Genomic DNA, 14614 nt, shown 5'->3' with positions numbered 1-14614 from the left:
CCGACATTGCATTGTGGCAAGTACTACACACAGGGCCGTAGCGTGGACCGCCCTTGGCGATACCATTATTTGGCGCCCCTCCCTTATAAATGAAAATAAAAATGCAAAAATTTAATATTAACAGATGCTTCGAAATTCACAAAAAATAAGATTAAAAGGCTTAGTGCTTTAAATTAAATATCATTCAATACTGCGAAGAGTGCAAGAACCTTGTTTCTGAAGTTTTTCCAAATCGTAGAATGATGATTGATGATATTTTCAATTTGGTGATACTTTTTTGATTATTTCACAAATTATGTAAGGGACCAAATTATGTAAGGAAGCATCTACAAAATACGTAACGCTCAGAGGGGGAGAGAGAGTCGTTTTGTCTGACCAATTTTGTACAACATTTTAGGGAGGCGAAATTTTCCTGGACAGCTAGTGCTATAATATTTGGAAAGTGCCGCCAAAATTTGGTTAGGATCTTTTTCATTGAATGACTGTAGAAAGAAGCTAAAGTATAAATAAAAAACTTTATTGTGAACAAAAAATCTGTTCATCGTAATAATTACTAATGATACACTGTGATGCCTAAATTATACAAAAAAATGTGGAAAATATATTTACAATAACAATGTACTAACCTACACAATATCAAAAATATAATAATTCACCGCGTGCAAAAATACAAAACTTTCCAACCAGCCATTCAACGCCTATGAGTTCACCATTACTTTCTACTGCGTTTGCTCCTCTTGGATTTCTTATGTCGCCGTGGTCGGCTTCGGTCATCATCGTGATTGTATTTCTCGCAACGGCGTTCAACGATAACCAGCGAACTTCCGATATTGGTGCGATGATCTGCAGCGACAACCTCCGGCGACATCCTGTTGGGGGGAGAATATAGGGAACGAGATAATACACCATATCGATGCGTTGTTGGGTGGCGTCGAAGGATTGTTCACTCTCTAACTGTCGAGAACTATTTCAGGCTCGAGAGAGGTACCTGTTGCTATGCGCAATGCATTTATGTACTTTTCACTTTAGTTGTCACTATTTTTTGTCAGCGTAAAGATTACCTTTTATGGGGGTTTTATGAACTAGCTTAATTGAAAATTTGTTAATGCCTAAAGACTAACTTTCACAGTTTTTCTCAACTTTCGTCGTTACACAATAGGTTTTGCTTATAATAAATGGTATTTAAAAAAAAGCAGCTAGTAGGAAGTTAAACGCGCGTGAATTTATGCCGGGCTATTCGTTTGATATCGCGTAACAAATTGGCGATTCTTCAAAAAATATTGTAAGGCGATTGAGCCCACCTGTAGGATACCAAGGATGTGTTGTAATTTCGTTCTCCTGTGAGAACGAAAATGTCTTAGCAAATAAATTAAAATGGTTGCTACTGCACACGGATTGTGAGCGACTATAAATCCTTATCCTAGGTCATAACATACTGAAGTGTGGGTACTTTGTGAACAACAACTTACACTTGTTACACCAAAGAACAATCTTGATACGAACACAAGAATGAACATAAAAGTATAGGAAACCAAATCCAAGTCTTTACCACACGTGCACGCAAGTACATTAATCTGTGTTCCCTTGTCAATTGAGCTGTCTCAGTTGTCCTTGACTAACCTTTGTAGTTTGCGTTTGTCGGCATCATTGACCCCTATCCGCTTATCTAGCCTATCAAATACTCTGGACTTCTTCGCCGGCGGAGCTTTGTCTTTATCGCTCTGGCGTGAATCCGATCCCGAAACTGGTTTAAGCACAATACGCCGGCTGCCGGAGCCGAAACCACTCCGATGATCGCGATTGTCACGGCCGTCTCCCCGACCATCTCGTCCACTGTCGCGACCCTCGCGCCCACTATCTCGGTTGCTGCTGACCGGCGGAGGAGGTTTCTCCCGCGGAGGCGATGGGGTCGGCTCCCGCAGCAGCTCCTCTTCGTACTCGTCCAGAAACAGATCCAGCTCGTCCCGATTGTCGATGACTTTGCGTTTTGGTGAGCCCGGTGACAACGGGGGTGCAGACGAGGTCAACTTCGACGAATCGTTGTCGGACAAAGAGGTGGTGGTGGTGGTGGTGTTGGCGGACGACGGTGGTGCCTTTTTAGACGACTCCACCGACTGTGCAGCGGGCTTACGCGATGAGGACGTAGCATGGTTGGACGATGAGTGGCGATCCGATGGCGACTTACTATCTGATTCGGATTTCTTTTTGAGGGAGATGATCTTCTTTTCGGTGACCACGATCGGAGTGTACTTGGCGGGAGGTTCCTCGGATTTGCGATCCTGTGAAAAAGGTTGGTGTATTTATTATTTGTTACTTAGTGCAATGATTTCATTTCAATTTTCTTAACCAGATTCCATTATTTGAAGAAAAAATAAAAATAATAGGTAGGGGGAATGACGGCTTTGGCAAGTTTTGTTCTATTATTGTCAGGGGGGTTTTTATTGTCCAAATTTTATGAAATTAGGCCACAATATTCTTTGATATGTAAAGAATGTTTAGGCCAAATTTGGGCATAATTGGTTATAAAAAACCCTCCTGACAATAATAGACCAAAACTTGCCAAAGCCGTAATTTCTATCACAATATTGAACAACTTGAAAGTTTAAAAAACTGATCAATACGATTTTTTTATATTCATACAGGGGGTGATAATCCAAATATCACTTGTACAAAAGAAGACATTAATATTAATTTCGACCTAATGAATTCATTCCTGCAAAACATTACTCACCGAAGTTCTCGGTTTCTTATTCTCTTCCGCCGCTTGTTTCCGACGCATCTCCTTATCACGAATAATCTTCTCCCGAGCAGCTTTCTGCTTCTCAATTTCCATTCGATACGCTCTAATTTCGGGATCTTCATCGTCGTCCTTTCTCTGCGAAAAAAATTGAAAAACAAGTTTTTGTCATAAACGGCAAACTTCCCGCAAATCCACAACTTACATCACTGTTACCCCTCGGATTGTCCCCATAATCTCCGCTCTTCCGCCTCTTCGGATACCGACTGTCGTCGTCACGATCGCGACTGCCCTGTCGCCGCGAAGGGAAATTCCTTCTCGGCGGTCGATTTGCGTCCTGGTCCCGACTGCCAGCGCGATGACGCCGCGGAGACCTGGATCGTTCCGTGGCGAACGATCACGATGTTCCCGGTCGCGCTCTTTGTCCTGTTCGCGTTCCCGTTCCCTCGAGCGACCGCGGTCCCGTTCGCGTTCCCTATCACGGTCCTGATCGCGTTCTCGCTCCCGTTCGCGCTCGCGGTCTCTTTCTCGATCTCGATCCTGATCGCGTTCGCGCTCTCGTTCTCTCTCGCGGGATGGCGACCGCTCGAAGCGGCGTTTCTCCACTTCAATCCGATTTTTGTTGATGAATTCCTCCTGCTGACGGAGCAGCTCCTCGTCGCTGACTGGACGGCTGTTTATATTAGCTAGAAATTGTTGACTACTTAGTGCATCGCGCATCAATTGATCTGCAGAAAAGGAAGAAAATCGTGAATAACTTGTCGCATATTGGAATTTGGCGCTTCTTACTAGTTGCTGCCTCAACGCCTCCTTTGAAATTTGGGTTGATTAACACCTTTCTGGGTAGAACTGGTGCGGAAATCACAGGAACAGCAGGGGTGGTTGCCGCCAGGGGCGCAGTATCGAAACCCAGCAATGGAGGCGGGTGCGGTTGAATGGCACCCATCGGACCTGGAGGGCCACCAGGGGGCATTTCGGGGCCTCTTCCTGGTCCACCCATTGGGCCGAATGGTGGTCCACCGGGTAATGGTCCACCAGGGCCACCTGGTCGAAACATTGGTCCACCGGGACCCATACGGGGTCCACCTCGCATTGGGTCGAAGGGCATGCGATCGCCAGGGCGCATCATACCTGGTCGCATCATGGGATCAAACGGAGGCCCGCGCGGTGGGAATGGAGGCCTACCTCCCATCGGAAAGTTCATACGATTGTTGCGGTAATTGTTCATATCACCCGGAAAACCTGGTCGCGGCGGAAAACGCGGACGCATACCACCACGAAATGGTCCTGGGCCGTAACCTCCGGGTCCTCCCGGATGTGGCAGCATTCCGAGGGGTGGAAAATGTTGTTCTCCAGAGGAAGAGCCACTGGAATCGCCGGAATGTTTGAAGTTGTTCGGCCTGTTTGAATGTGGCCGAAGGGGCTGCTGTGACTGATGTGAAGCGGATGAATTTTTGTTACTAGTCTCATGCTTCCAGTCGCGTTTCTCTGTGGATTCATCCGTGTCATAGGAGAAATCCTGTTCACGGTCTTGATTTGTGACATACAAGTCCAACACATCCTCGGTCGAAGTGGTATCGCAGAGCTGACTGGAGGATTTGGCTTTCTCATTCAAAGATACTTTTGAAGCTTCGGCATCCGCTACTCGTGAGTCCTGTGAAGAAACGCCATCCGTTTCTTCTTCCCTGTGAGTGGATTGTCGGGCAGGTGTAATGTCCAAATCCGTTTGTGAGGCAGAAGAGGATTCTGTGAACAAAGAGGTGCCCGAGGCCGATTCCGGAACCAGAGATGAGCCAGAAACGGAAGATATATCCGTTGTAGTATCTCTGCCGGATTCAGATTCCGTAGATGCGGGCAAAATCGTCTCTTGGCTTGAAGGTGCTTCTTCTTTCACTATCGCGTTCAGTTCCTGATGAGCTGGGGCACTTGCTGGCGGCGCGATTTCAGTTCTGATAATTTCTTTCTTCACTTCCGGTATGGAAGGTGTTTGCTCTTTTGGACTCGCACTACGTTGCTGCGACGGTGGAATCCGTTTTACGTTGGTGACCTTCCTAGGCTGCACCTGGGCTGCATTTTCCTTTGAGGCGTGAACGACGGTAGGCGTCGTCGTCGTCGGCGGCGTGAGATCCGAAACTTTCTTCGACAATCGTTGAGCTGCTTCCTTCTCCTTGGCCGCAAGCTGTTTGGCAACCCAGTCCTCCGATTCGCTGAGCAGGAACTCCTCCTCGTGTTGCTCGAGCTTGATGCCACTCTCTGGATAAAACGATAAGAAAACGTTGGGCGTTTTGAATCTAGGAGTTGTCGCTACCTAAAGTTTGGCTTTCTGACTGAAGTTCTAAAACTAGCTCTAGGACTGGGAAGAAGATTGCCTGTGAGGTTGGTAACGGTTTGGTAACTTCTCTCAAATAGCTACTTTGTCTATAGAAGTGGTGAACCTGTGAGATGTTTTAGGTGTTGGATTATTAAAATAGAAACAAAACAAAGGTTAAAATACTGCGATTTAGGAGCCATGATAAATAAACTGTTCTTGAAGGTACAAGTTTTGCTCCATCGATTCTTTATCATTTTATTATCTACTCACCAAAAAGTATAAATAAACTATGCTGGATCATTCTCTGACCTATTGTCATTATTGTGCAACGGCATTAGACTACTATTATTCAATTATGTTTGATTAATTTAGATTTAGGCATCACACCAGTCCATTGTAATTCATAATTGTATACCATAAGTAACTACAATACATTTAAAATATTCCCATAGAAATAGAAGATTCACTATTAATATCAGTCATTTATTTATATAAAACTAACACTACTAGGAGTACAATTTGTTGTTCTTACAAAGATCACAATATTTTTTCAATATAATTTGCAATCTTTTAACCATACGATGTTCAGTCGATTGCACCCTATTTAAGGAAAAAAGTTTATTTTTCAACTGTATTCAATAAAACAATAAATACGTCTTATTATCTGTGTTACTTTACCCTTTACTTCTTACAGTACACTACTTACAAAATAAGCTTCACATAAATTTGGAGTGTTTTATAAGCAATTCTATAAAATTAACTTTGAACATTTCTCATTATATTTTGCTGTGTTTCTGTTAGACTTTGGATATATCGTGTAACCATTTTAGTTATTGCTGAAGAACGTAACGATAAAAAAAAAGAATGATTGCCATAATGCGATAAACATTTTAAACATAGGAGTTTATTTTAAAATATATCCAGAATATTTGTTATATCACAGCCAGTGTTGTATTTGCTTTGAAACAATCACAAACTTTCATGAGTACGTACAATTAACGAAATAAATAAGATTACATAATCATTTGTAATTTTGTTTACAGATTACGAAATATACTTCAAGATAACTAACGAATATCATCATTTTCCCTTCACAATACTAAGAAGTCACTAACAGATATGTTTTAAGATATAATTTAAATGTAGGTAAATAGAAGGAATTGATGCTAGAACAAATTTTAGTTTCCTCCTCTGTTTATGAATTTCCGTTACAAAATCACTACTGTTGGAAAGATATGAAATGTTATACAATTAGCAAACAAAAATCTTTTCTACATAAATCGTATTTTTATTGTAGGTATCGTAATAAAGTATTTTTTGGCAATAACTAGCAAAGGTAGCCCAATGATTACGTATTTTGAATGTTTACATTTATTGTAAGGGATGAAAATCAGTTGTGTATGATGTATCGAAGACAAAGAGGCCCAATAAAAAACACATCTTTTGAGCTAAACATATTGTGCAATAATTAGCACTCTGCTTTTAAACAACTGAAGCCAATACGTTTCACCTAACACTAAACTGTGAACAATCTTTAAAAATCTCGTTCATGGAAATCCAACACAAATCATTTTTTCCATTCTAACCTCACGTAAGAGTGTGCAACGAAGTAAGCTTTGAATAGCCTTTTTTTAATGCAATTTTAAGCTTTCTATTTTTAAATTAAGTTGGGAACAGCTCTGTGATTAATATTTTATTTTCAAAAACGGATCCAGAATAACAAAATAACAATTTTCAATAATTTTATTTAGTGGAATAAGAAAGTAAAGGCAAGGGAAAAATAGAAGAGGCTAGAGAACTTAATTGAAAATCGATCAGGTTTGACGGCAAAGGCCTACAAACGTACCTCGATATAACACTAAAAAGTCTAATCATGTCGGTGTTGAGTATCCAAAATTAAAAAATCTTGAGTTTTAATTTTTAATGAACATTGGAAAAATTTCCTGATCTAATAATTTGATCCTGCTTATTGAAGCTAATCCTTGAACATAGAAATATATCTGACCAATTTGCTCTTTAATTATTTACTACTACTGCGAGTAAATTGAGTTATGCAAATATCAATAGTAAATTTTTTGGAAAGCACATGAAAATCCAATTTATATCAATCCAAACAAAATGAAAAAATGTCATAAAAAACTTGAATCAAATAATCATCGATAAACAAAACTTATTTAATTAATACACTTTTAATGACTAAAATCTAATTTGACACTACATATATAATCAAATTAAGAAAAAAAAAATTGACGTTTCATATGCGTCAAATAAGCAATTTATCCAAGCTAATCATGTTTTAACTTTCTATACCAAACTACTATAAGGATGTCATCATACGTATATGAAAATTTGGCCCGATTGTTGATGCAACCCATCATCGATTGCAACAAAAATCGATTTCCCATTCCCCGGTCGTATCGTTCCGTTGTCGTCCCACATCAAACCAAAACATCACCCAACTTACCATCGTCGGACAGCAGCAGGTCGTCCTCATTCAGTAGGGCCGGATCCTCACCTTCCGCCAGCTCGTAGCTGAGCAAGTCATCACTGGACATCGTCGAACAGGCACGGCCAGGTGAAAACGTGAAAAAGAAGTGCACAAAACTATTTTTAGTACCGTCCTTGACAATTCCGCATCAGGATGGAATAATTTCGCAGAACTTTCCCCAATTCGGAGTGAATTAACCACAAACTAGGAATTACGCGAATCGGTAATGCCACCGTCCTAGAAGGCACATAAAATGCTGCTTCTTTTTAGCTTCCACGAAACGCCCGAATGGAATCAAAATATTCTTGATCCGTCCTCCTGCTGTTTTCTACCAACACTACAAGAATAAGTAGAAAAAACACATGTACAAGCCGAACTGGAATCGACCGTTACAAGGAGACCCGCCTCGGAAACAGGCCAACTTCTAGCACAAACACTGCACAACAATCGGCGGAACACTTTCCGACGGTTTTCACTCCGAATCGAATAAGATTGAATGCGAAATTTAGCGAATAATTACGACGCCACACAAGCAGCGTAAACTTACTTCAAATCCGACATCTTGGTTAACCACTTTTGTTTTGGCAATTTGATGGAAAATTTTGACAGCCGTTGCAGTCTCTGCTCCGTACACGGACGCACATACAAGGTGAGGTAGAAAATGACTACCACAGTAGACACGCAATCCGATTCCCAACGCAGCATGTTTACTGCGGCACACACTGAACCGAATCACCCGCCATGTGTTGAATGAACAATCATTCAGCGAACTGTGGTCGTCATTTTTTTGTTAAATATCTTGGCTGTGCATATGCACAGCATATGTTTCGAAATGGACAAATTGATATAAAATTTGCGAAAAAGAAAAAAAAATGGGTTTCGTACGGCCGAGTTGCTGAATAATATGCAATGAATCGCCTGCTTTGAGCGTGCTTACAGCGGCACACAAGGAGTTAACTTTCTGAAATCAGTATGGCGAAAGGCATCTAAGGCTCGATTTCTCAAAATTAAACACCTTCATCGAAAAAATATTTGGTAGGCGTAGTAGCGGACACCTTCCTACATAACCGGTACCAAATAGTTTTTCATGAAAAGTTCCTAATTTTGAGAAAACCCGCGTTAGATGTCTTTCGCCATACAAATTTCTCGCGATTAACTTTCGCTGGCTGTTTGCGCATATACGATAGCGCCTGGAAGTGGAAGCGGCGAGTAGAAAATCAGCCACTGCCAATAATTCATTAATTGTAATCAAGTGTCGGTCTTTCACCGTCATTAGTCGTCTGAGTACACGCGACCGCTTACGTAAGGCAATCAAACTCATCAAATGCTTTAGCCAAGCAAGCCTTTGGCACAGCAGAGTGTGATTGAATTCGCATTCTATACCGTCCCGCCCAGCCCGTTACTGGGGGGCATGGAATGCGATCCTCTCGTTTAATAAACAATGTGCACTCGCTTGACTGTGGATATACAACAGTAAAGCACATGTGGAGATTGGGCAAATCAAGCATCCGAAAGATATTCAATTTGCAAAAAAGAGAGCTAACCGCGGTGGGGGGTGTTACTCGGATTCTGATGGCATTTCCGCAAACGGGATATTTAAGTGGTTGTTGTGTTGTGAGGGGGTTATCACGCCTATCTAGAGAGTAGGAGGTTGAGGGTTTGAGTCCCTCCAAGACACGTGGATTCTTTTTCGCAAATTTCATATCAATTTGTCCATTTCGAAACATATGCTGTGCATATGCACAGCCAAGATATTTAACAAAAAAATGTTTTCTTGTTGTTTATTCTAGCAAATCTTCCTGCCATCCTACAGTAACAGTCATGCATAGTTGAAAAGTTGACATTCGACAGTGCAGTGATGTCCATACTTTTCTGAATTTATCGATCATCGAATGATCGTTTTTTTTTTTAATTTTACATGTATTTCAATGATATAGAGAAAAGTAATAGGGATCCGATAAGAACGTGTACACCATCGAGTTTTGACCGCGGCACCGTTGCAGTGTGGCAGTGGTCGGATTCAATATAGGGCACTGCACGGACTACTTTGTCTCTTTCTCACTGCAAAGAAATTAGAAAACAACAAGGCCAGTAAACGTCAAAATTTATGAAGAACGAAAGAGAAAGAGTTGTTTCCGTGCAGTGACCTATTCGCGAAGTCGAAGCAAAATTCTTCACACAACCAATGGCAGTTCTTTATGGGTTTTTACAGTATAGAGCAACAGAGAGGAGGAAATGGCGGCCATGTTTCACTCAAACTCTGACAGATAGCAATGGGATTTCTCATAGGAGGGAAGAGCAGAATTTGCTTCAACTTCGCGAATTCGCAGTTCGGTAAGAGCGGACGTTCGTGATATCGGAGAAGAATTTACCTTCGAGTAGAACGTGGTCGATTTGGTTTTCCGTTTCTTGATTAGGTGATTTCCATGTGGCCTCGTTAATATTCTTGCGGGGAAAGAATGTGCTTCGGACTATTCCGCGGGAGGCTGCAAAGCTTATGCATCGTTGGCCGTTGTCGTTCGATACGGTATGTAGACTATTCGGTCCAATGACCGGTCTATACATTTCCTCTCTGCCTACCTTAGCGTCCATGTCGCCGATGACGATTTTGATGTCCCGCAGCGGGCATCTACCGCTTAAGCTCTGCATGGAACGCTTCTTTCTCGAACGTCGGGTGTCCCTTTATTGACGATACTATAGTTGATCATTGCGTTGATTGGCTGCTACCCAATCACGCGTTGGCGCATCTTTCCCAGCATTATGAAGCCGGTTCCCAGCTCGTTGGTGGTGTCACAGCCTTGATAGAAGGTAGCTGCTCGATGACCGCTTTTCCACACTTTCTGTCCTGTCTATCAGATTTCCTGCAGCGCCACGACGTCGGAATTCATCGTAGATTATACTGCGAAACCTAGCGACTTGCAGCTCCATGCTCCAAGCTTCCAATCGTGAACATTTTATTCGTCGTTGATATCTTCTATACTTACCAATGATTGTGCGGCATAAAACGGTACCAGTATCCGCCATGTGCAATGACTGAGAGGAGAATTTGCTGACAGACGAATAATGGTAGGCCACCTTAGCCGTGCGGTAAGACGCGCGGCTACAAAGCAAGACCATGCTGAGGGCAGTGGTGGAAATACTCGCTTCACGAGTAAGAAAAGAGTGTAATTGGGCCTACAAAAAATGCCACACTCGCGCGAACCTACTGCCTGCATTTGTCTGGTGTTTGCTTTGTTCGCGAGTACGGGTAGAGCAAAGTAAAAGCCGGGCTGTTTTTTGTTCGGGAGTAAAAACACGGTCGCGAGTTTCTGTGATTACCTCGAATACAATGGATAGATTTGACTTGACATAAACACAATAACAATAAACAATTGTGTTCTTGCTCGAACATCAGTGAAAAATAAGTTCCGAGGTTGTTTTATGACTTTTAGCAAATGAACCCGAAAAGGCAAAACAAATGTTCGCGAGTCTTTTGCATTGCCTACTTCTTGTGAGTAAGATTCGCAGATTTCCACCACTGGCTGAGGGTGGCTGGATTCGATTCCCGATTGCCGGTCTAAGCAATTTTCGGATTGGAGATTGTCTCAACTTCCCTGGGCATAAAAGTATCATCGTGTTAGTCTCACGATATACGAATGGTACATAACTTGGCTTAGAAACCTCGCAGTTAATAACTGTGGAAGTGCTTTAATGAACAGCTGCGAGGCGGCTCTGTCCCAGTGTGAGGATGTAATCCCAAAAAGAAGAAGAAGTCTATGGTAGTAGCCAGGTGGAAGAGGCACTTCGAAGATTTGTTGAACGGTGAAAATGAAGGTGAAAGGAGAAGGATGGACAGAATGGACAGCGTCGGTGACGGTCAAGCTGTGGAACCGCCAACGCTGGATGAGGATCTAGACAAGCTGAAAAACAGTGAAGCTGCAGCTGCATCAATCGATTCACACACTATCCAAAAATATGGGAGGATGAACAACTGCCTACCGGCTGGTTGGATGGCATCATGTGCCCAATCTTTTGAAAAGGGCACAGATTGGAGTGTGCCTTTGATCAACAGTTTCGTTTGGATTCGAATAATCCATTTTTGTTTCGCAAACATTAATACAATCTGCTACTACCACATAGTTATGTCTAAGGCATTCGCTCGGCCACGACATGGCGCAGTTAGTAGCTATTTTTTGTGTAAAAGAGGGAAAGAAGGAGAAAAATAAATTAAAAGAGAGGAATGAAAAAAAGAAGAGAAAAATGTGATATAAAAAAAAGAAAAAGAACTGCTCTCCGGTGGAAATAGATGGAGAAGCAAAAGTATAAGATGGTCTGAGAAAAAAGACAAAAAAAAAAGAAATTAATTAAGAAAGAAAACAAAACAGTTTGGCCTTCGGTAGTGATAGACGAAGAGCCACAAGAAGTAAAAGAGTAAATGCACAGTAAAGTAAAGTAAAGTATACAAAAACTATAGCGATGCGAATGAATTATGGTTGAGATTTTCTGATATTGTTGTTTGATCCATGTTCTTGAAACTGGAAAAATAGCCAATGATAGTAAACCATGACCAGATGTTGCTTTTATTCAGAAGTAAAATATGTAAATATGATACGAATTGTTGATTCTTCGTCTATGTATCACTATCAGGGTAGAAATATTTCACAGTCAATGCAGTGAAAAACATGGATCTCAGTAAAATCTGCTGTCGCCTTCATCGCCGCCGTGGTGAGTGCGACTGGGTGCAGCCAAAAAATCATTTCCAACACCGACTATTCAATTTCGCATTCAGCCACTCACAAGTTGCTCTGACATGCTGCTCAGTTCGCGCCTTACCGTATGACTGTGAGTGGCCCATTTAAACGCGTGGTGATTTTTTTCAATTTGCTGGGTGAATGTGTACATTTTGCTGTGGTAAATTTCATCTTCGCGGCTGTGGGTGATGTGAGTTCTGTTGTTTACTTTTCTGCCTCTCCGGAAATGTGAGGTTGATTTCAAAGCAGGAAGAAAATAAAAAAAATGATATAAAAAAACATCACCTTCATCCAGTGCTGCCGAATATTTACAACCCTGACACTATAGAGTTACTTGTGAGTTCATAGCCCGTGAAAATTCAGATATTCGACGAATGTCAAAGGCATTCGGCTCGGCCAAGACAGCTAGTGTTAGTGGACAATGCACTATCCGACAATACTAGCGCAAAATTAGCATAATTACATTACAGTAATTTTCCTAGCTAATAAGCGTTTATTTAACAGAGAACCGGATAGAGGCCGGTGACTTCGTGGAAGGCGACGAACACGTTGGCTGCACACGGTGGAATCGGACCTGAGTGTATCGACGCTGTAATCAAAGACTAGATTAGGTATCCAAGTAGGTTTCATGAGGCTAACACTTGATACTTTTCATTCGATGATACTTTCATCAAAGACTAATTTTTGTCTTTGCTTTCATGGTCCGAAATCCCAAAAAGTAGTGAAACAAACTAAAGAACTTGTCGACAGTCTCACTCTTCATATTTATCCCAATCGTTTCAGTTTGATGAATTTGCAGGAAGTGGACATAAACGAATCATTCGAAAATTAAAGAAACAAGAGGACAAAAAGGAAGTGTATGGCACTTGAGCAAAAACAAGAATTTCTCAGATTTCCTATTGCAGAACAGAACTTAAATTTACTATGAAACAATAAGATATATTATTTCCTCGTAAGATAAATCAATTTGTTTACTTAAATCATCTCTTCTCGTTTGCACGTGCAGCAAGCCTTATCGCTCAGCCAAATCCGCACAAACCCCACACTATCAAACGTTCCTCTAAAAGCTAAAGAGTGTGTTGGATTCCTTAATATATAAAGACAATTCATCGAAGGGCTGTTGATTATACATGACATGAATGACGATTTTGGGGATTAAAGATTGACAAGTTCATAACTGCAGTAGCTCCTCAGTCACAACACAAAATTCAACAAACCCCTAATGATACTGGGCGGTGCAGGGGGCACCACTTCGTTCGGTCTGCCTCGCCGCCGTGCTTACGATCCGACGATGATGTTGTTGATCGGAATATGTATCAGTTTGACGAAGAAACCGATAAATCCTATAATGCAGAATCCAATAGCCGTGGCGATTGCGATCTTCTGGAACTCGCGCCTGTCGGGCTTGGTGCAACGTTTGATCAATCGGATCGAGTCCTTGGCGAAGGAACGGCCCGGTTCGTAGATTTTGGCGATTTGATCCATTCTGGTTTGATTTGAATCTGTAATGGAGATTTTTTTTATTAACAATTACCATCAGTCATTGAAGTAATTAAAAGTGAAGTGAATATTTACTACAGTGTAGCTATTGAAGATGTGGCAGAGAAAGTCAGTCGGGTGCAATTGAACAGAATTTAATTAGGCATTTTATTCTAATTCTGTTACGAAATTCATAGATATTGTTCATGCAATTACTTTTTGATTATTTAAAATTGGTATAATTGAACAGTTTTGGCTTATAAATACGGGTTTTCAGCGAAAAAATTAAGGTAATTACACCCAAACAAATTATTCAAATTTCAGTTGAAGTACTGAAAATTATTTGTAGATGTTATGATAATTATACAATACATACTTTTATTAGCGTCGATGGAGCAGTAATTCACACAAAATAGCACGAGAAGTATAAAACTTTTCCACAAACCACACAAACTACGTTGCTTCTGCACGGGCTTCCAAATGAAAAGTGTGATGAATTTGTTTGCCTTTCCTTCGCGGTGCTCCGTGCTGATGTGTTGAACCCTCAACTGTCAAAAATTGATTCCACGTCGGATGAACGCGAAGTAAATCCGACGCAACGTCATCGGGTCAAAATGGCCGAAACGTTACGTACTGTCAGAGCGCTGTTACCTGGAGTAACGCTTGGTGACGATTGTACGATGGGTCAAAAATTTAAATTCATAATCAAAATTCAGATTATTGCACATCTAATATGAACTTTTGTTCGTAAAACTTAATCTCGCTTATTATCGTAACCTCCTAGTCTGCTTTAGCTTTGAGCCGAGTTGTCAATGAACTTGTACATTCAAAAAGTTGATGTCTTAAATATTTCAAATATTTATATTGCC

At 41.3% G+C, this 14614-nt stretch overlaps 2 protein-coding genes across 2 annotated transcripts; both read right to left on the bottom strand.

The window, feature by feature from the left end:
* Positions 1 to 578: 578 nt before the first annotated feature.
* Positions 579 to 8153, bottom strand: LOC134204364 (uncharacterized protein DDB_G0284459-like). The gene is given in 8 exon segments (XM_062679189.1): positions 579 to 869; positions 1621 to 2279; positions 2732 to 2875; positions 2943 to 3121; positions 3124 to 3465; positions 3527 to 4990; positions 7513 to 7595; positions 8084 to 8153. Coding segments are annotated over 8 exon segments (3042 nt in total). The 5' UTR covers positions 8098 to 8153; the 3' UTR covers positions 579 to 712.
* Positions 8154 to 13184: 5031 nt separating this feature from the next.
* Positions 13185 to 14241, bottom strand: LOC134204359 (protein transport protein Sec61 subunit gamma-like). The gene is made up of 2 exons (XM_062679183.1): positions 14122 to 14241; positions 13185 to 13768 (listed from the first exon to the last, which is right to left on the bottom strand). Exon 2 carries the CDS (start codon positions 13749 to 13751, stop codon positions 13545 to 13547), a length of 207 nt encoding a protein of 68 aa, XP_062535167.1. The 5' UTR covers positions 13752 to 13768; positions 14122 to 14241; the 3' UTR covers positions 13185 to 13544.
* Between the last annotated feature and the right edge of the window lie 373 nt (positions 14242 to 14614).

The sequence above is a fragment of the Armigeres subalbatus genome, unplaced genomic scaffold (assembly GCF_024139115.2).
Source record: "Armigeres subalbatus isolate Guangzhou_Male unplaced genomic scaffold, GZ_Asu_2 Contig543, whole genome shotgun sequence".
Lineage (NCBI taxonomy): Eukaryota > Metazoa > Arthropoda > Insecta > Diptera > Culicidae > Armigeres > Armigeres subalbatus.
This window is presented reverse-complemented; position numbering and strand designations above follow the sequence as displayed.

Excerpts from the sequence above, each read along its gene's own strand:
- LOC134204359 (XM_062679183.1), bottom strand. The coding sequence starts at position 13,751 with ATGGATCAAATCGCCAAAATCTACGAACCGGGCCGTTCCTTCGCCAAG.